The 22,247-nt window shown below is 47.5% G+C and overlaps 1 protein-coding gene across 1 annotated transcript; it reads right to left on the bottom strand.

Moving 5' to 3' along the window:
- Window positions 1-5,131: 5,131 nt before the first annotated feature.
- On the bottom strand, window positions 5,132-8,207 carry LOC144821770 (uncharacterized). Its single transcript, XM_078678963.1, has 2 exons — window positions 7,553-8,207; window positions 5,132-7,278 (listed from the first exon to the last, which is right to left on the bottom strand). Exons 1-2 carry the CDS (start codon window positions 7,971-7,973, stop codon window positions 6,296-6,298), a joined length of 1,404 nt encoding a protein of 467 aa, XP_078535089.1. The 5' UTR covers window positions 7,974-8,207; the 3' UTR covers window positions 5,132-6,295.
- Between the last annotated feature and the right edge of the window lie 14,040 nt (window positions 8,208-22,247).

The following is a 22,247-nucleotide window of genomic DNA, read 5'->3' as shown; positions in this document are numbered from 1 at the left end:
CAAAAAGCCCTGTGTGCCATGCCACTGCACACTGCATGATGTATAGGTAAGTCACCCTTACTACAGGCCTACAACCCTAAGGCAGGATTCTTGGATATTATAAGTGCACAGGGAAGCCATGGAAAGTACATAGGCTGTATACTTGTCATTCCGAATTTTCTAGCTCCATGAGGACTTCACTGTACACTATGATATTTGGTACCAAACATCTTTTATAAATAAATTCACAATGATGCCAGTGTTGGGTTTATTAATAAATGCACACAGGATTCCCTGTAGAGGGTCCCCTGAAAACATACCAAGCACTGGTGTGGTCTCTGACTAGTCATTGTCAGCCTGCCACCACCAGAGGTTTCTGTCCTCATGGACTGGGAGCCTGCGCTCTCAGAGGACAGAAACAAAGCCTGCTCTGAGTGTTGGTGCTTTACCCCTCCCCCAGGCTGGAACGGTCTCCCAGAGCGGGAAACTTCAAAAGGCGATGTCACCTTTGAAGTGCAGCCCAGGCTTCCCCAGATAGTGGAGGATGCCGACCCCCTATCCTGCTCCCCATTTGGTGGGAGGATAGGTTGGAAGATCAGTTAGATGAGGAGGAGTGTCCTCATTCACCCAACACAACCCCTTAGGTGTGGGAGGCAATGTGGACCCCCCTCCTGAAAATACATCATCTTGAGATGGTAAAACAAACATCCTATTAGGGCTGGGGAGAGGCCCCTTTCCACATGAAGTGGTCACTTATAGGGTGTAGACACCCTAAAGGTAGGTAGCCCATTGGCTACCAACTGTCTCCCCTGTAACACCCCTACATTTAGAATGTAGGTGGCATCCCTAGATCTTGAAGAGTAAATTCAGTGGCCAAGATGAAGGAAACAAAGAAGACCCGCTGCCAGAGAACTGGAGCCCAGCTGCAGAAGAAATTAGCACAAAACCCTACTTGCTTACTCTATGACTCAACAATTGGAGTGTGCTGTGTTATCCTGAACCTGTGAAGACTCCAAAAACCCTGGAGCTCCTCCAGCCTTTGAGAAATCACCAAGAACCTCCCTTGGAGTGAAGGCGTCACTCCCCTGCACACTGTAGGCACTGATCCATATGAGTCTGGTTTGTCGATGTGCAGCTCCCCATGACTTCGACACAAAACCCACATCAAAAGAGGTGTAAAGCTTTGAAGGGTCAGATGTGTCTCCCACCAAGTTTGGAGACACCAAAACACCCAGAGCCGCACCATGCCATTACCAGGTATACTTGAACCCTTACAGCAAACAGCAAGACAAAGAGTCCATGCCACACTTCAACTACCCCAGAAATAAGCACCCATTGAGTGACATCGAGATCCCTAAGACCCACATCATGTCCAGAAATCACCTCTCCAAGTTTCCTACTCCTGACCGTGAGGAGTTATTGATGCACGACTTCCCACCGGCGCCCGAAAAAATGCACCAGCTGTGCTTCAATGGTCATGCGACCCTTGCAACCTCCTCCCTCTATTGCGGCCCATCAGACTTATCTATAAATCCTCCTGTGCAGTGTCTTTCCATGTGGCCCCCTCATTGTAACGCAAATGCTACCAACACCTTCAGCACCCGGCCGAATCTGGGACGGTCCCGATCTTCTGCTGCTGTAACTTTGGACTTGATCCTGCTATCAATCTAAAATGTGAAGGTAAACTTTGTGAAAGTATTGCCTGATTCATATGCACTTTCTGCTTTTCCCCATTGACTTCAATGGTGCGTAATTGCGCACAAAAGTGATATATTTTCCGAACTCTCAAAAATTGTAAGTCCTAAAGTACTTACTGTACATCAAAGTTCTTGGTCTTATAAAATACATAAAATCTATTGTATTTTGATAAATTGGTCTCTGATTTATTCTTGTGTTTGCATCTCATTTATTGACTCTGTGTTTACGACAAATCCTTAGCATTAAATTCTGATAAGCCTAACTGTTCCCTTACACTACCACTAATATTATCTACTTTAACCTCTGTATACCAGTATGGGATCGACTGGACTCTCTGAACAGTGTACTTCATTTTAGCACACTATGAAGAGAGCCAGCTTCCTATATGAAGAGATAGACTTTTCAATTTTATTGTCACTGGACTCACAATTTGAAGTTGGATTTTAAATAACAATTTAGTAAATGCCACTTTCAGAAAGTACTTTGAAAAGGTGGTGGGGAAGAACCACCTCAGGAGGTGCACACCAATATCTTTAAAGTTTGGGTTCAACCAACATATTGTGTTTATGATTTAAAATATTGAGTGCATCACAGCTGTTCTAAAATAGTTATACTACTTTTAGAAAGTTGGCATTTGCATGTTTTAGCCGTTAGGTGCCTGATGCCTAGCTCTGTTCAGTCTGGTTTGGGTTAGAGTTAGGCTTCGCATATTCCCCGTAGACAGCAACACACAAAGGACTCTAAGGTGTGACTGCTGGTTCTTCCTGAGAGATTGGTATGGAGGAGTTGGGTACAGCCTCACACTCAAACCTGAAAAGGCTGGGCCCTTTCTACACACATAGTGCTGCATACCCCCGTTCCAAACCTTGGACTCTACTAATTGTGAGTTTGTCCTGCCAAATGTTGCCACCACAGTCCTGCACCCTTGGAAGTCAACATAGGGGTTTGCTCTAGTGGAACCAATGCATCCTCTGCCACATGAGAAGTATTGATGCATCACCACTGTTGCAGGGATTGGTGCATCACCCTCAGACCCAGTGCTTAGCACATGGAACCTTCGCATCTCCACCGTTGTATTGAGTAATCCGGCTCATCAAGTGACCTCCATGGGTAACACATCAATTCATCTCGCTGTCTGTGGCCAAGATCCAGGTACTTTTACTCAGCTGACCCTGTATTGGTCCTGTATTCAACCGGGCTCCATCGCAGACAGCCTGAACGTTTGACTGTGCCTGGTCCAGCGCAACCAGATATCCCAATAGGCGCGTATTGCTTCTAAGTGCTATTTCTACATTTATTCTTCAAAAATGTGTATCTTGACTTCTAGAGATTGGATTTTTGTCATTTTGGTCTTGTTTTTTTAATAAAATTTGTTCCAATTTTCTTAAATGGTGTGGTGTCTTTTGGTGGTGTTTTCACTGTTTTGCTGTTTGAAGTGTTGCACAAATACTTTACACAGTGCCTCTTAAGTTGAGCCTGACTGCTCTTTGCCAAGCTACCAGAGGCTAAGCACAGGATAATTTAGCTTGTGTTGTACCTACCCTTACTAGGATTGTGGTTCCTGCTTGCACAGGGTGCATATCTCTGCCAACCAGAAACCCAATTTCTAACATGGGGGATCCAATGCTGAGCACTGTAACATTCTACTGCATCATATTTCCTCTCCACCATGGGGGCGAAGATAAGTAAGGAGTGGAAAGGTGCCTCATGACTTGCGGTGGGAGGAAGTGTGAGGCCCATGCAGTTCGATGGCAGACTGACCCTACCCTTTTTTTCTCTCACCTCTAGAAGTGTAATGAGGCACTAATTCGCTCAACCTTGATTGTGCACTATCCCTCCTGGCCATGCGGAACCAGCTGCTCAGAGGAATCAACTGTACAAGTCCAGGATAGCAGATGGGAATTAAGAACATTAAGGACTGAACTAAGGGAAGCACCCAGCAGCCGTGGCCGATGCAGGTAAGAGCAGTGGTGCAGTGAGGCCGGGTTGAGGGGGATTCGACAGATGACCAGGAGGGAAAATTAAATGAATAATTCATTTCTCCTTGTTGTTGTCTGTCGAAATCCCCCCCCCACATGGCCCCACAGCTGTGACAAGCATGAGCTGCGGCTGGCACACAGGCTCAAACAGTTAAGCATTACCCTTGCTTCAGTACCCTCACTGACACACAGAACACACAGAGAAAATTGGGGTGTGGTGGGGTTGTTCACATCCCCGCCAGGAGCAGCAAAGAAGAGGCTCTGAGGTGTGGTGTGGTGAAACAGCACCCAGGTTGGTTGCCTGTTCTCGCCCTCACTGTTCTCTTCTACCGCTGTGAGCAAAGACTTGCAGGGTGGAACCCCTTTACTTATGGTGCCCTGGATGCTTGGTGGAGTGTGAAGTTTCTCCTTTAGCATACTGGGAGTGAGCCCATCTGACATTGTGCACTGAGGATGGGAACCAGCAGACAGCAATGACATAGTGAACTTTTAGGACCTAATTAACAAACTGCTCTTTAAGTACGTTTATACATTTTTAGCAAGTTTACTACTTTTCAGTTTTCACAAAGTGTAGTAACTTACACTTTTGTGGTAAGTCCAGCACTGTACATGGCCAACCACTGGTACCACAATGCCCTCCAATAGAAAATAATGGAGGTAGGAACTCAAAATACAACCCAATTGGAAATAATATTAAAATAATTTAAATGTTTTAAAATAAATAGTCAAACATTGTCAGACTTGACCCCCCTTAGATGTTAGTCTCCCCCAAACATTTTACCATCACCCCCTCCTGTTTTACTGAATTAATTGTTTGCTGTCTTTACGACTCTGGGCACTTTGGGCCCGATGTAGGTCGGTCGGTAACGGCCGAAAATCGGTATTTTCGGCCGTTACCGATCGGAATACAGACAACGGGATGTAGGAGGCCGAAATCCTGCGAAATCGGCGATTTTACCGATTCGGAAAATCACCGAGTCGGTCGGATTCCGAATCGGAAAAATGTAGGAATCGGAAAAAATCTCCGATTAGGTAATCTACCGAATCGGAGATTCATTCCGATTACTACTTTTTCCCGATTCGGAATCCGACCGACTCGGTGATTTTCCGAATCGGTAAAATCGCCGAATTGGTATATATTCCGAATCGGTGAAAATCCGATTCCATGCGAAAACCCTAAGATTGAGATGTAGGTAAGCACAGAAATACCGATTTTGCTCTAAAATCGGTATTTCTGACTCGGAAATTACCATGGATTTGAATCAGGTGGTAACCAGGTGCAACCTATAAAAAAAGACCCAAAATGCAGTTCTACTTGCAACATGGCAGCTTTCTATGTCATAGCTAGACGGCTACGGCTACAGCAGGAAGGTGAGAGGGAATGGCTGAGACAGGAGCAGGTGTACAGGCAGAGGGTGACCCTGTGCATGCTGACAGATCCAGAGATCCTACAGAGGTACAGGCTGGAGGCAGACACCATCAGAGACCTCATCAGGGACCTCCAACCCCTGTTGCAGCACCCCACCCCAAGGGCACATGCAATCCCTGTGCAGGTGCAGGTGCTATGCTGCCTACATCTTCTGGCGTCTGGCAGCTATCAAAGTGTAGTTGCTGTGGCAGGAGGGGTGACCCAGAGCAGCCTGTCAAGGTTCTTCCACAAGTTCCTTGATGCCATGATCCAGAGGATGGCCCACTACATCTCCTTCCCTTCCACCCATGCAGAACTGGCACAGACAAAAGCTGAATTCTATCAGATGGCAAGATTCCCCCACATCATTGGCTGCATAGATGGCACACACATACCGATTTGCCCCCCTGCTGACACCGAATACGTATACCGCAATCGGAAGTCACGGCACACCATAAATGTGCAAGTGATATGCAATGCCAAGTGTGTGATCACTGACCTGGTTGCAAAGTTTCCGGGGAGTACCCATGACTCCTATATCTTCCAGAGTAGCGGGATTTATGCACGGCTGATGGCAGGGGAATTTGGCGAAGGATACCTCCTAGGTAAGACACAGTGTCAGACCCCCATTACCAAAATTGCAGTGTGTAATACATGTATGCATGTGAGTAATGTTACCCCTTCTCCTTCCAGGCGACAGTGCATATGCCCTACGCTCGTTCATTCTCACACCTTACCTCAACCCCTCAACACCCAGCCAAAGGAGGTACAACCGTGCACACAAAAGCACGAGGAACGTAGTGGAAAGGACCTTTGGCATCTGGAAGAGCAGGTTCAGATGTCTGCACAAGAGCGGAGGTGCAAGACAATACACCCCCATCACCTGCTGCAAGATTATTGCTGTGTGTGCAATGTTGCACAACCTTGCAGTCAGGAAAGGCACTGAGGTAGAGTTATCCGACTACGAGGACCCTGATGATGACAATGCTGTCCCACTACCACTACCTGCTGGAGTCTCTGCACCATCTGACGGCAGATACAGGCGTCAGGAGATCACAGACAACTATTTCTGAGTGAGTACAGATGCACAAACAGGTCAATGTATGTGTTCAGAAATTAAATTTAATAATGTTGCATCAACGTTACTGCACTGATGTGCAACAAAAGAAAAGTTAAACAACAAGGGGTAGGAATGTCCAATGTCCGGGTTGCCTCACCCGCAGTGGCAGTCCTATTTTTTGCTGCGCTTAGCAGGCCCACTGGGATGAACCTCACCCCCTTCAGAATGCCCTGCAGCCTCAGCTGAGCGTCTGGTGCTCCGGCGCGGCTCTGACGCAGTGCTGGCCGGGCTGCTGCGGCTGCTGCTGTCCCCAGCCTCGCCCAGGACGGGATTCACTGCGGTGTTGGAGATGAGTAGTGTCTCCATGGCTGTTGTTATACGGCCCATGCCCCTAGTGACCTCGGACATGGACTGTGTGAGGCTGGCCTCCATGTTTGCCCCACGTTGGCATGACTGGGCAGTCGCAGCCGCAAGGCGGGTGAGTGACCTGTTCGTGACTCTTGCATCCCTGCGACGACTCAGCTCATGGTCATCCAACCTGGTGCAGAGCTGGGTGATGGCAGTGGTCATTCGGCCAATTGATGTTGCTATGTCCTTGTTGCTGTCAACGAAGGTCTTGAAGCCCTGTGTCATCTCACCCATCTGCAGGTTGTGCAGGCGCAACTGGCGATGGCAGGCCAGGATGGATTTCGCCTGCATCCTCTGAATTGTGACCATGCTGGTCTCCAGCCCTGCGAAGACGCTGCCTCCCGGTGCTGGTATTGGGCTGCTGGTAGCACGTGGCCTACGTGGAATCCTGCTGCCCTGCTGTGTGTGCTCTGGTGTCGCTGGTGTCACGGGGTCTTGTGCAGGAGCCTGACCCGCTGCCCCCTCCATGATGACTAATGGAGCCACTATTCTCCTCCGGGCCGGGGAAGTGGCAGGTGCAGGGTGGCTCTGTGGTGGTGTGTTGTCCGGGGAGAATACCAATGAGGGCGACTGAGACTGAGACAGTCGGGGGGAGTGTGGAGTTGTGAGGGAATGTCCTGTGTCCTCCTCATTTGCCAGGGCACAGCTGTTGTCCTCCTCCTCCTGTGCTGCTGCACTGGTGCTTGCCACTGCCGCACTGGCTGTTGGTGCTGGAGCTGATGCTGCTCCCCCGCCTGATGGTGCCCCTAGGTACAAAGAAGCATTTGTCAAGTGGGTGCTAATGTGTTCCAGTCACAACTATTAAAGCATTGCACATCTCATTACAAACACGTTGATGCTGTATTACAGTTATTTATCTCATGCTTCTGCTGTGGCATTATTGGTAACTTTTGCTGAGTACATTTAGCACGATGCATTGCTCATGTCTGTTGCTAGCTGTACTGGCCTGGGGTTTGGCTGTGCATTGGGTCTGTAGGGGAGGTGTCTGGTATGGTGTGTCAAGTTGCGCATGCTTCTTACCTGTAGCTGTAGCTCGGGATGAGCTATCCAGGTCCCCAATGCCCACGACACTGGCCCTCTCGATGGTCGTCGCCACTAGTTCCTCCAGCTGAGTGAGGGGTGGCGCACGGTTTGTTCCTCCTCCAGTGAGTCCAGCCTGCTTGTGCAGGTCGGCCAGTTTGCGCTTGGTCACGCCACGGATGTCATAAAACCTCTTCTTGAGGTCGTCTAGGCTCCTGTGGGTGACACCAACTGCATTGACTTTCTCCCCGATGTCGAGCCACAGCCTCCTCTTGGTGCTCTCCGGGACAGTCAGGGACTGCCTGCCATATAGCTGGGTGTGCACCCTCACCACCTCCTCCACCAAAGTTTGTAGCTCCATGGTGCTGAATTTAGGATTGCGCTTCCGCCCTGCCTTCTGGCTCTCTGTGCTGGTGTCCATGTCTCTCAGGGATCCTGCTCACAATGCTGCTCTCTCTGTGTCTGCTCAACTCATGCAGCTTTCCAGAATGTTCTGATGAGTTGCACCTGCCTGGGTTGCCACACCCTGTGGGGGAGGGTGCTTACAGCTCATTGGCTGATGTCTTCAGTGTCACTCAACCAGCTCGGCAAAACGGCATTCTCCGAATCGGTATTTTCCGAATCGGTATTTTCCGAATGTGTTCGGTAAATACCGATTCGGAATGTATAATGCCTTCCTATTGGCCTTTCGGCACATGGGGCGTATTTATTATTCCGAATCGGCGTTTACCGATTCGGTTGGTTCCGCATTTTTTTTTTTCCGATTCGGACTTGTCCGACCCGGCCTATACCGATTCGGTAGTTGGCGAATCGGTACGTATCGACTCTCGATACCGAATGCTACCGATTCGGTATTTTTCCGATGATTATTTCCTACATATCATTTTCCGATTTTGAAATACCGATTCGGTACGGATCGGTATTTTAAAATCGGTAAATGCGTTTTACCTACATCGGGGCCTTTATCATTGCTAACTAGTGCTAAAGTGATTATACCTTCTCCTTAAAATATAGCGATATTGGCCTACACCACATTGATACATTTCATTTACTCACTGTGCCACCCACTACAGTAGCCATTTAAAATATGTCTCAGACTTGTCACTACCGCCAATAGTGCTGTTTTAAACACCTGGCAAAATAAACCTTTTGAGAGGCCTAAACCTTCCTTTTTAATTTTTTAGGTAGGCCCTAAAAGATAATATGCCAGGGTGCATGGTATTTAAAAGGTTGCACATATGTTTTAAAATTTTACATGTCCTAAAGTGTTTTTCAGAATTGTAAGGCCTACCTCTCCTATAGACTTACATTCATTAATTATTACTTTTAATAAGTGCTAACTTTGGATTAAAATCAGGTAGAAAAGTACCTCTTGGCCTCTTTTGAATTCCAATTTAAAATCCTCTTTAATGGTAACGTTGGGTTTTAAGTTACAATTGTAAAAATGTCCCTTTCATAAATTGCCATTTTTTGAACCTGTGGAAGACTCAGAAGGGCTAGCTGGCTGGCCTCCTGTTTGAACTACAGGAACACAACAAGCTCCAGAGACCCTGCAACATACTGGCCTGCTACTGCTGGTCCCATGCTGAAATGCATCCTAGCTCTCATGTGGTCACCCCCAGGTCCTGGACCCTTGGTGTGTGGATGTATGACACTACAACGCATGATTTTACCATGTATGTTGTTACAAAGCAGTTTTTACAACGCATGCTGTTACAACGCATAGCGCTTTGGGGTGCTGGATAGTGAATAGTTTAATTTACTATTCCAACTCCAGTCCCCGTGGAGAGTAGGGAAGGTGTTGGATAGTAAATTAAATCTATTCCCTATCCTACAGAGCCCCCCAGTGCAATGCAATGTAATGGATTTCGTTGTAAAACCTGCGTTGTAATAGCACTGCGTTGTAAAAGTTTAGTTGTAAAGGATGTTTCCCTTGGTGTGTTGCTAAATTGTCTTCCTGCTGCCTCACTCCAAAACCTGGGAATTAGAACATTTTTCATCAAAAACTGCACTGAGAACCCAATAGGAGACCAAGCCTACCTACAAGTTGGTCTGAGGAAGGTGCATCGCCAGAGGGATTAATTTTGACACAGCTCCCGCTTTGTTTTTCTCCACAGCAGGAAATCCCTTTTACCTGGACATCGCAATTATATTATCCGGCCTCATGGAGCAGTCTTTGGCTACAGCCTTCAGCATAGTCCGCTGGGGTAGTTTGAGCTCCAGAAAAACTTCTGCGTCCAAAAGTAAAAATATTCACAAGGTTTAATGACGACCAGTAAAACATCAACAACAACAGTCGCCTCAGCCTGAAAATCCGGCTTTTCTCACTCAAAGCTTTTCCCACCATCTTCAACAACTTCATAGAGACGTGTACCAGAGGCTCCCTGTCATCGATGACTCATCTTCGAATACAGCCTGGTGCCTGGCCCCACTGAGACTCTACCTCCTTAAGAACTTTTTTTGAAATTTCTTCCAAGCCCAAAGGTAAGCCGAAACAGTGCCCGATCCAGCCCTTGAATGTGAGCTTTGCTTCATCGTGGTCAACATTATCTTGTGACTTTGAACTGGTCTTGAGCAGCGAGATGCCCGCTGTTGGTACTTTCTTCTTTTTGGCGCTAGATTTCACAAAAAAGTTTGAAAATTAATAACTTTGATTCTACTAATTGAATTTTGTTTGTTTTAGTGTCATTTTATTCATTAAGATTTACTATAAATTGATTTTCAATTTTTCCTGTACTATGTTCTTTGTACTATGTTTTCACTTTATTACTATTTGTGTGCTGCATAAATACTTTACACATCGCCTCAAAGTTAAGCCTGACTACTTTTGTGCCAAGATACCAGAATGTTAAGCACAGGTTAATTTAGAGACTATTTGTGGTTCACCCTGACAAGGATTGTGTTTCTGTTTGAGAGGGTCTTCCACAATTCTTAACAAATAACCCAATTTCAGTTTTTTAGTAGTAACTTACACTCGGACCTTGCGAATATTGAAAAGTAGAAAACTTACTGAAACTGCAAACATTTATAAGTGTGTAAGTTGCCTTTCGGAATCAAGCCCTAACATGCACACAAATTACATTCAAGAAATAAGAGACACTTCAGGACTGATGTGGTGTGATATGGGTCTGGATCAACTGCTTGTCCTCCCTTCCTGTGAGTAAAGGGATAAGCAAATATACTCGTAGCCAAGGCCATCTTAAGTACATGATCAATAATTATTTCCAAATCAAGCCAGGAATTGGGGGCTACCGGTAAAGGATAAGGCAGCGGAAATGGTTGGAGGGGGGAGCATATAGTAGAATCTTTCACTACCTACTACACACAGATATACTCCCTAGAGGTGACTAAGACACCTGAGAAATCAGCCTCCCTTTTCAAAGAAATCTGCCTCCCCTGAATGTGCAAGACAATGTTAAGTATCTAGACACCGACATAGGGGTGGAGAAGACTGAGGCGGCAATTCAGGAGTACGAAGAGCACAGAAAGCCAGACGAACTCCCGTACGACCAGTGCCACACTACCATAGTAGTTATTCATAAGGAAGGGAAACCCCAGGAAGACTGTTCCACTTATAGGCCAATATAATTACTAAACGCTGAGGTCAAAATATTAGCCAAAATTCTGGCAACGGGACTGAGAATGGTGGTCCATTCTTTGATTCACCCGGATCAGTCAGGTTTATGCCTAATTATAATACATGGCTTCACCTCTGGAGTTTATATGGAGTGTTAGGTCAGATGCAAAAATTGTGTTTGACACGCTAGAGTGGACTTATATATGGATTCCACAACTTGGGTACCTACAGCAAACCTGAAGTGGAGCTCTTTAATGAACATAATGCATTGCCATGACACAGACTGAACTAGTGTTATAAATGGACGGACATGTGATGGGCAACAAAGGATACCCTGCGGCACTCTATGGTGGGTGGATGTTGGGTGAGTAACCCACTCCAAAAAAGTGATTTACATCTGAAAAGAGGTAACATTATACTTAGGATGGGGAGAAGAATAACACAAGTAACCTCACTCTAGAATGCAGAGATGCTGCTGACACTAGGTAAACTGTAGGGCTTTGCCAGGTGGGACATAATTGGCACATCCACTGTGGAGTATGTATGGGCTAAGTTAGATGTAATGGCCCTGTCGGAATTAAGGAGAGAATGCCAGTTAGCAGGCTCCAGGCCCTACCAATATCTACAGGTGAGACATGTCCTGTGATCAATTTTAGTGAATAAACACTCCTCAGAGGGAAAACTCTTGAGCAAACCGATGCCTCACATATAATAAAATCCTACGTAAGTAAAGGAATGGTGGCAGGTGGACTTGGGCAACTTTGAGGACGTTGGAGTGGGAGGAGGCCCTCGCCACCTCTAGAGAGGTTGCTATAAATTTGGGGTTTTGATTGGCACAGCTATGTGTATTACATCACTCATACTACTACCAACAATCCTCATGAAAATATATGTGAAGCAGCCTCCAGACTGTACCTGCGAGGATGCAGAAAAGTAGGATCCTTTTTTCACATCCTCTGGTATTGCCCAATGATACAAGTCTCTTGGTCGAAGATCACTGAATGTATGTGACGAGGGGGAGATGGGAGACTTGCAAGTTCAACAAAGAGATATATAATTGGAGATCAGGTATGCTGAGTCTTTAAGAGAGCAAACTTCCCCACCTGAGCTCACGGTAAATACTTATGAAGTGTTTAATGTCGGTGATAAAGTGAGTCTTCCCGAAGTTGTTATCCTTTTGCTGCATGAATATAGTAGAGTGAAATTGAGTCAGTTACCATGTGTCAGAAATTGGGTCTCTAGTTGGCAGAGGTATGCACCCTGTCCAAGTAGGGACCACAATCCTAGTCAGCGTAAGCTAGATACACACTAGAATAAATCCTGTCCTCACCCTCTGTTGCTTGATAAAGAGCAGCTAGGCTTATCAAAGAGGCAATGTGTAAAGTATTTGTACTGTTATCACAAAATAGAGAGGTGGAGGGAAATTCTCCAATATGTCCCTCTTACACAAAATTAGTATATCACAAAAAGGTGCCTTGCTTCTAAGATAAGCCAACGTATCACAACAAAGACACAATCCTAAATTTTAGGACATAGGTACATTTTGTGTGTTACACATAGCAGAACTATGATTAAATGGCAGTAGACACACAGTCATCAAAAGGTCCACCAAGCTTGGGGACCTACTCACTACAGTACAGTAGTATGGAGCACTGTACTGTACAGTACCAGTGGCATGGAGCAGGAATGGGTAAGTCACCAAGCGTTGCAGACCTTTTGACTACTGTGTTTCTACAAAGAACACCACCCCCTCCCTGACCAGACTACCGGTATCCCCTACAGTATATGGTTGACTGCTTAAGTTGGTTCTAAGAAAACCCTGGTAGGACTCCCCTGAGTGGTTTCATTGGTGATGTAGTCAAATGGCCTTGTCGGATAAATCAAGCCTACTGTTTAAAGTTAGGGATCCTATAGCCCTGACAAATGCCCCACACATGATAGGCAAGTTAATGTGGGCAGAAGATGTTGCCGACTATAAGGTGGGTTTGACTCATTGCCCTCTACTTACCCACCCAATAAACTGTTTTTAGACATACCTAGAGTCCTAATTAATAAAGGTGATAACTGAGGAACACTACAGTATTTTTAGATTGTCTCGACCACGCATTGTGCAGTGGTTTTATTCAAGAACTCCCTTCTACCACCAAGTCTTCAAGGAGAACTTTTCTGCCCTGGTACTACCATCTTACCAGGGTGGGGAGAGGATGCCCATGATGAAGCATGACACTATTATGTGTGTGAGGCATCCTCTTCCATAAAGGATGGCTTTCCCATTTAATCATAGTTCTGGTATGTGCCATTCCGGGATCTCCTCGGATTGGCACTGAATCAGCGTCAAAGGGCACTGCGTCGGTTCAAATCAACACAAAATTATTGCTGCTTTGATTTTGAAGCAAAAAAGCTGCAGAATCCATGTTTAAGGCACAGGACTGGATTGGCACTTCAGGCAAGTGAGAACTCACAGATGGTAGAGTCCATCCGCAGCAGAGTTGCAGGGAGTCTTTGATGGCGTTCAGAAGTCAGAACAGGGGGAAATGCAATGGTCCTTTGGAATCCCTCTGGGTTCAAGTGAAATGGGTCCAGTCCTTGTCCTTGTTCTCACAGCAGGGCAGTGATCAGCAGGCAGCAGAGCAGCTCAGCAAAGCATAGAAGCAATTCTTTCAGAACAGTCAGTCAAGCAGAGTGACAATCCTTGGGACACAGCCGTCTTTACTCCTGGCAGAGTTCTTCACAGGTTCAGTGGTTTCCTATCTTGGTAGGGTCAGTGCCGCAGTGTTTGTACCCAATGTGCCTTTGAAGTGGAAGAGAATTCAAAGCACACCCTAGAAGTGCACAGGTCCCCTTTCATCCCATCCTTGTCTTCCAGGATACCAGTAGGGGGTAATCAGCTCTCTGTGTGAGACACAGAACACTGCCTTTTCAGGTATAAGTGTAGGCTCCCCTTCCCCATTCCTGCCTGAAAGAGCTATTAGAATGTAGATTGATGCAGATGAGTTCTCTGTCACATTCACCCTCCCTGTGTTTGTGGCTGCCTAGAGGGAATGCACAAAGTGTAGCCGTCACCCATCCCAGATGTGTATTGGAGACAGACTGCAAAGTACACAGGGCAGAGAAATGTCTACTTTCTAAAATGGCATTTCTAAAACACTAATGTTAAATCCAACTTTATCAGGAAAGAAGATTTATCATTTCCATTCCAAAGATATGAGAAATGATGCAGCTACTCCTTTCTAATCAAGAATGACAGCTAAAAAGCTTTTAAAGTAATTCTCGATGTTAAGCCTATGAAAAGAGTAGACCTCACAGTAGTGAAAAACAAACATAGCTGTTTCTCACTACCAGGACATGCAAAAATTATAAGTACATGGCCTCCCTTTTAGTTACAAAGTACCCTACCCTTAGGGCTACCTAGAGCCAACCTCAAGGATGATTTATATGTAATAAAAAGGGTCCTTTGTTCACTTTGCCACTGGATTTAAGGTAGCCTGGCTGATGAGGGGTGATACCCTGAAATCATTCCCAGGATGCTTGTTTGCAGTCCAGGGAGGACCTGGCCTGTCAGTTCGGGCTGGACAGTTCCCATTGGGAGCAGGATTAAGACGGATTTGCATATGTCTGGGTCCAAATTGTGATGACATGGTGAGCAAAATACCAATGGATTAAACCCAGATCTGGGACTTGGGGTGAATGTTTGATTTGTTCAGCATCCATCCATCTGTTTTTTTTGCTTTTTGTTGCCCTAAGTGGGAAGGGTATGACCCAACGTGGGCCCCGTCTTCACTGTGCCACTGATTTCAACCAAGAATGGCTGATGTTTGGGGAAGACAAACATGCACTCTAGCACTTCTTAGCAGTGGTAAAGTGTGCAGAGTCCTATGGCCAACAAAATAAACAGAAAAAGAGAGGTAAGCAGGCAAAGGGTTTATGGGAGACCACCCTAAGGATGACAGGACTTACACCAGGCATGCACTAAGGCCAGGGAGTGGAGGAACAGAGGGTTACCATCATGAGCAGGATGTGGATAACAGTGTAGCAGAGGTGCACAGCAAGGCCTCCATTCTAGACTCTCCTTTGCACAAAACTGAACAGCAGATTGAAGCCGATGGACCAACAACAGAAAATTAAGCTGATGAATTTTTCCCCTAGTAATTTTAGCATGGTGGTTCTTCTCCAAATATCTGACAGGTAGCCCATAACCAGTTAATGTATAATACCCAACATGTTTATTCTGATTCTAAAGAATATCACACTGCTCACTCATTGCAGTTGCTGGGTATGAGAGGAATGGAATGATGACTGGTTACGGCAAAACTGAAATATAGTGTTCACGTAAGGGCTTAGATGCCACCATGGAAGCTATTTATTTAAGATTATTCTAGTGATGAGAATTTTAGATTGGTGTTAAAGGAGAATACCAATAGGTGTCTTACATGTGATGCACAGGGGCCACACAAATCCTGGAGTGGGGCATCTTAAAAGACAAACAAGTTGAGACCACCATCAACTTCCTGACAGCAACACATTTGGCTATGTGAGTTTCGGGTGAATGGTGTCTTGTACCTCTAATGTATAATTGGGATGAGGATCTATCTGGAATGCCCTCACTCACCTCTCCTATTTAGCCTAGCTTTTGATCCTGTAGTGAAATGGACCCAACTGGATGCACTAGTAAAGGGTTGGTTTTGATGGGTTGGTCTTCTAGAAGACAAAGTGTCCCTATATGGAGATGACCTTCTGTGTGTGTGATACCCATGACGGTCAGGTAGGTACACTAAAGGTGCAAATAATAGACATATTTGGATGATTCTTTCACATAAAGGTCAACTGGGGTAAATCCATTCTTTTCTCTGTAAGCGGAGGGAGATTGACCGGCAGACTAAAAAGCACAATAGGTGTAGAAATTGAGTTGCTGGTTGACTGGGGTGGGAGCCCTGGTCAAGCTGCAACCACGATCCTTGAAAGGATAAGGCACAAGCAAACCCCATAGTAGCATGTGCTCAACCCCCTGGGAGCCTGGTACAGAGCATTCAGCCATAACTTAGAGGCAATGTGTAAAGGATTTGTGCAATACTTCAAACAGTAAAACAGTGAAAACACCACACAAAAAGATCCCACACCAGGTTGGAATATTACATCTTAGTTTAATAAATAAAACAAGACAGCAATGACAAAAATCCAATCAGTAGAACTGGAGTAATGATTTTTTAAAAAGCAAAATAGCGCCTAAAAGAACAAAGTGCCAATCACGGGTATCTGGTTGAGCTGGACTGCGTCGAAGTCAAAAGTTCAGGCCGATTGTGATTGGAACGCGGTTCAGATACAGCCCACTGAAAGTTCACCTTCTCAAGTTTTGTGCCAATTGACCTGTTTGTGTTGTAGAGGGTCGCGGGGAGAAACAGAGCATCACAGATGGTTGGTGTTTTCTTACGAGTGGGCCGGTTGTCAGGGACAGGTGGGTTGAAGCTTCATGTTGGCAGTCCCCTGTGGCCTGTCAATGCTGCTGTGTGAAGAGACAGGGTGGTGGCGACTCACACTGATTTGTGGTGCAGGTGGTGTGGTCTCATGAGCCTGTGAGCCACACCAAGGGTCCAGACCTGAGCGGCCCTATTTGGGGGTCAGGAACTCACTGCAGCTGAGTCTAGGAACTGGTAGTGGAGCCTTTTATGTCCCCGAGGCTCAGATCAGGAGGCCAGCAGATTAGTCTTTGGAGTCACTCCGTGGTCCTGGGTTCAACATGAAGTTGCAGGTCCAGTACTTCTTCCCCATTCAAGAGGGCAGTGGGCAGCAGGTTAGCACAGCAGCAGGGCAGCAGTTTCTTTAGAGCAGCAGACCAGCAGTGCGGCAGTCCTTGTAGCAGAACAGCAGTCCTTCCTCCTGGAGGAGTATCCACAGGTTTAGAAGTGTATTGAAGAGTTGGTGTCTGAGGTCCAGTATTTATACACAGTTGTGCTTTTGAAGTGTGGTTGAAGATACTAGAGGTTTCCCTTTGAAGTCCCCAGGCATCCTGCCTTCTCTTTCCCTTTCCTAACTCCAGACTGACTACAGAAGGTATGCAGCCCTTTGTGTAGAGGCAGGACACCGACTATTTGAGTGTAAATGGGGCTGAACCCAGATCCCCACCCCATCCTACCAGTGATGGCTCATCCAGGCACACCTAAGCTCCCTATTGTGTGTGGATATCTAGGAGGAATACACATTGCTCAACTTTCAGCAACACCCAGTCATGTGACCCAGGTACATGGTGCAGGCACTAAAGGGCTAAGGCAAGCAAATGCCAACTTTCTAAAAGTGGAATTTTCAGAATTACAATTTAAAATTCAACTTCACAATAAGTTAGGATCTTAAATTTTGATTTCAGAGACACCAAACATGAAGGGGTTTCCTATTCTCATTCAGAAATTACACTTAGAAAATGTAACAAGGAAATTCAAAAGTTGTTCTATGAAAGAGGTTGGCCTTGCAGTAATGAAAAACAAATGTAAGAGTTTTTCACTACCAGGACATGTAAAACTTCAAAGTACATGTTCTCGTCTTTGAGGTGTCTCAGAGTGGGGGACAGTAGCCCCGAAGGTTTTTCATCCTACTTCCACTCTACCTCCCACCAGTTCAGAGGTAGTAACCTGATATTAGCCAATCAAAAAGAGTATGTACCCTGAAACTGAAAAGGGAATGGGGAGGGATGGGCTCCATCCCCCTCCCCGCCATCTGAGCTCCCGTACCCTCCTTTTGGGTGTGTTATCCTCAGAAAAATTAACTCTCAGGGTATACTTGGCGCCTGGCCTGCTCAGTTCTCCTGCTACTGGAGCAACTCATTCCCCAGAATGCAGTCTATGTGATCTGGGCACTAACTATGACCCTCCTCAGGGTCATCTCCAACACCCCACTCAAGGGATACTAGGGTCATAGGTGGAAAAAGCCCTGCATAGGGGCCTGAGGTACACTACACACCTGGCTGGCCTCACTGTCCCTCAGAGCAGTGGCTGGGACCCCATTCACTTTCACTTGGTTAAAGTGATGAACCCCACTCTCAGGGATCACCAGCTCACCCTATAAACCTATTTACCAGCTAAGGGATATTAAAGTATTGTCTATGACCTGCCCCTGGGGGCTAATTACCCCAAGGACATATTGGCCGTCTCTGTAGATGTTCCACTAGTTTTTTTTTTTTTGGCTAGACAGAGTCCCCAGGCGTGTGTCCTAACGGTGAGCACTCAAAACAGTTAGGTTAGAAACGGGCATTCTGGGCCAACCCTCAGCAGAACCACTCCCCTGTTTCTCAGATAAAGCATGGGAACCCTCTCCTCCCCCCTAAATAGCGGGCTTATCTGTGTCATTTTTAACCTCACCCTCACTCTGCTGGAGGGAACCTGAACCACCTTTCTTGGGGTCATTCCCAGTTACCCTCTTGGACACTTTGATACTGACCCAAAGGTATACCCTTACAGCAAGCTTCCTGGGGTCAGTCAGCCTGCTGTCAACCAGGTATTGGTGCAGCTCTGTAAAGCAGGCACTGAGCATGTCCTCTGTCAAGATACAGTTGTACAGTCCAACATAATCATGTATCTTGCTGCCCTTCACCTAGCTATTAAATTCCTTGCTAAGAAAATCCAAGAAGTTCCAAGACTGGTTCTGCATCTTTTTGTTGTCCCTCAACCTGAGATGGCATTTTTTCTTGGGTGAGACAAAACTTGGTAACAAGTAAGACTTTCATGGGGGCATATCTAGTTTGGTCCTCCACTCCTAGTATAAGCAGTGTGTTCTTCTCCACTAGAGGTATGCTTTTCCACAAGCCAAACTCTCAGGCCCCCTCTGGAATCCTGTCTATCCTTTAGAGTTATTTCATATGCAGTGACCCACTTGTCTATGTCATCCCCTACCACATGTTTGGACACCAGCTCTTTGTGTATGCAGACCTTCCTGTCTTCTGCAGGCACTGTAGGTATGCTCCTAACATCACTGCTGGACTGTGCCTGTCTGGCATTGATATCCAGCTCCTTAAGACTCAGTTCATGAGCCAGTATCAAATTGTTCTCTTCCAATGCTCTCTCTGCCTAAGTTTTCATCTATTCCATCCCTTCTGCAGCTTGAATTCCCTCTCATTCCTCCTCTTCACCAGCTCGTCAGGGGACAGGCTGCTGGTGGAAGAGACACTGCTCCCTTTCTTTGGTACGGTGCTCCATTCTCGGGGTCAAGTAATCCCCCCTCTACTACATGTGGCTCCACAGGAAGGTCCTCTCCAGGCTCCTCCCTCCCGTTATCCTCTGCTCTGTTTTCAACCACTGATTCATGTGTGTCTGCCCAGGCCATGATCACCTTTTGCAGATCCTTTTTACTGGTGGTGTGCTTGGCAGGATGTCCCCTCTCCTTGCAGAACTCCTTCAGCTGGGCCACAGTGTAGGCAAGACCACTGACTCATTGTCAGTGAAATTGCTCTCCCACCCTCGCAGCTCCACCATTAAGTGAGGTGCCCCTGCCCCTGCACTCTTGAGTGTTAGTGATCGAGGCCCTCCTCCACCCGCAGGTTTCCCTGCACCTCATCCCTGGTGGTCCAGTGGACCTCTGTCTCCTTTCTCTCACTCTGCTCCTTCACTCGTTTTTCTACCCTTTCTATCTTTCACCTTTCTGCACCTCTGCTCTTTTGTGCCTTATTTCTCCCCATTTTCCCTTTCTCTCCCTCTGCTCCTTTACTCTTTTTTCTACCCTTTCTATCTTTCACCTTTCTGCACCTCTGCTCTTTTGTGCCTTATTTCTGCCCATTTTCCCTTTCTCTCCCTCTGCTCCTTCACTCTTTTCACTCGTTTTTCTACCCTTTCCATCTTTCACCTTTCTGCCCTTTTCTGCATCTCTGCTCTTTTGTGCCTTATTTCTGCTTATTTTCCCTTTTTTCTCTATCCCTTCTTTCGTCCCTTTACCTTTCCCCGCCGCTGCTGCCCCCGCGGCCCCTCCCCCCCAGCACGACTGGCCCAATCAGCTCCTCTCCCCGCTCCCGCCTCCCAGCTGTCCAGCCCTCCCCGACCCCTGCTTAATGGCGGCCACTGCGCTGGTGCACCAAAGGCGCGTCAAAGGCAAGCACGTCAGCGCCCGTCCGCGACCCGTCCGCGACCAGCACCAGGAATCCTGGACCTCCGCCCTGCCAACGCTACGACCCAGCAGCACTCCACGCACTCAACCCAGGCTGCAACAACAACTGCAAGCTAGCATCACCAGCCGGCACCCATGGACCCTTCAGCTGTCACCGCTGCAGGCACACCTGCAGCACCGCCAAGAACACGGATCCAGCACAACCCGCCCACAAGAACACAACCAAACCGAAGACCCTGCAATGCATCCTTCTCAACGTCCGATCCCTCCACAAACACGCCACAGAAATCTGGGACCTCCTCGACAGCACCACCCCGGACATAGCATTCTTCACCGAAACCTGGACCAACGCCACCTCGGGACCAGACATCGCCATCGCCATCCCCCAAGGATACAAGATCCCCAGGAAGGACCGCCCCACCCACCCAGGAGGAGGAATCGCCATCGTCCACAAATCCAGCCTCCGCCTGAGCACACTCCCTGACGAGTCCACAGAACTGATGGAACACCTTCACTTCAAGATAATGGCCAGCCCCACCGCCGCCCTCTGAGGAACCCTCATCTACCGACCCCCTGGACCCCGCGGACCCTTCGCCAACTCCATCACGGACATTATCTCCCCGCAGGCCATCGCATCCACCAACTACACCCTGCTGGGAGTCCTCAACTTCCACCTCGACAATCAACTGGACCCCAACACCACATGCCTACTGGACAACCTCCACAACATTGGACTCTGCCAGATCGTGACCGAGCCCACGCACTCAGCAGGACACACCCTCGACCCCCTCTTCACTACAGGAAACTCCATCACCTTCAGCCACACCACCGAACTCCCATGGACCGACCATCGTTCACCTTCAGAATACCCACCATCCACAGACACCAGCACCTGCTTCCACAAAGAAACTGGACCAAAATCACCAACGACCAGCTCACCTCCTCACTCAACAACTCCACCCCAACCATCGCGGAAAATGACGACCCCAACAACGCAGCCCGAACCCTGCATAGATGGATCTCGGACAGCACCAACACCATAGCCCCCCTCAAGAAAAACAACAATACCCGTGCCAAGAAAGCCAGATGGTTTACCACCGAACTTCGAGAGTCCAGGCGCACATGCCCCCACCTCGAAACGGCCTGGAGAAACACCAAATCCACAGAAGCCCACAACAACTTCAGAGCCGCCACCAACGCCCACCATCAACTCATCAGAGTAACGAGGAAAAAAGCGATTGAAGACAGAATCTCCACCCACGCACACAACAGCAAGGAACTCTTCAGCATCATCAAGGAGTTCGCCCAACCCACCAGCGAGTCTACCGACATCCCTCCCTCACAAGACCTCTGCGACAAACTCAGCACCTTTTTCCATCAGAAAATCAAGAGCATCTACGACAACTTCGATGAGGACAACCAACACACTGAACCCTCACCAACCACCCCAGACACCCGGAAACCAGCGATTGATGAATGGACAGCCCTCACCACCGAAGACACACTGAAGACAATGAAGTCAATCCACTCAGGGGCCCCTACGGACCCCTGCCCCCACCACATCTTCAACAGAGCCGCCAACACCATCGCACCTATGCTCCGCCACACCATCAACCGCTCCCTGGCGACCGCCTCGTTCCCCGACGACTGGAAACACGCCGAGGTCAACCCCCTCCTAAAGAAACCCTCAGCGGACCCCACCGACCTCAAAAACTACAGACCCATCTCCCTGCTCCCTTTCCCAGCGAAAGTCATCGAGAAAGCCATCAACAGCCAACTCGCCACATTCATTGAAGAACACTACATCCTCGACTCCTCCCAATCCGGCTTCAGAAAAAGCCACAGTACGGAAACCGCCCTCCTCGCCACAACAGACGACATCCACACCCTACTGGACAAAGGAGAAACAGTAGCCCTCATCCTCCTAGACCTATCAGCGGCGTTCGACACAGTCTCCCACCGCACCCTAATACGCAGACTCTACGACGCAGGAATCCAGGACAAGGCCCTCAACTGGATCTGCTCCTTCCTCTCCGG

This window comes from Lissotriton helveticus, chromosome 2_2 (assembly GCF_964261635.1).
Source record: "Lissotriton helveticus chromosome 2_2, aLisHel1.1, whole genome shotgun sequence".
Classification (NCBI taxonomy): Eukaryota; Metazoa; Chordata; class Amphibia; order Caudata; family Salamandridae; genus Lissotriton; species Lissotriton helveticus.
This window is presented reverse-complemented; position numbering and strand designations above follow the sequence as displayed.

Coding starts and splice junctions, on each gene's coding strand:
- LOC144821770 (XM_078678963.1), bottom strand. CDS start 7,973: ATGGACACCAGCACAGAGAGCCAGAAGGCAGGGCGGAAGCGCAATCCT. Junction 7,279..7,552: donor ATCCCGAGCTACAGCTACAG/GTAAGAAGCATG, acceptor CTTTGTACCTAG/GGGCACCATCAGGCGGGGGA.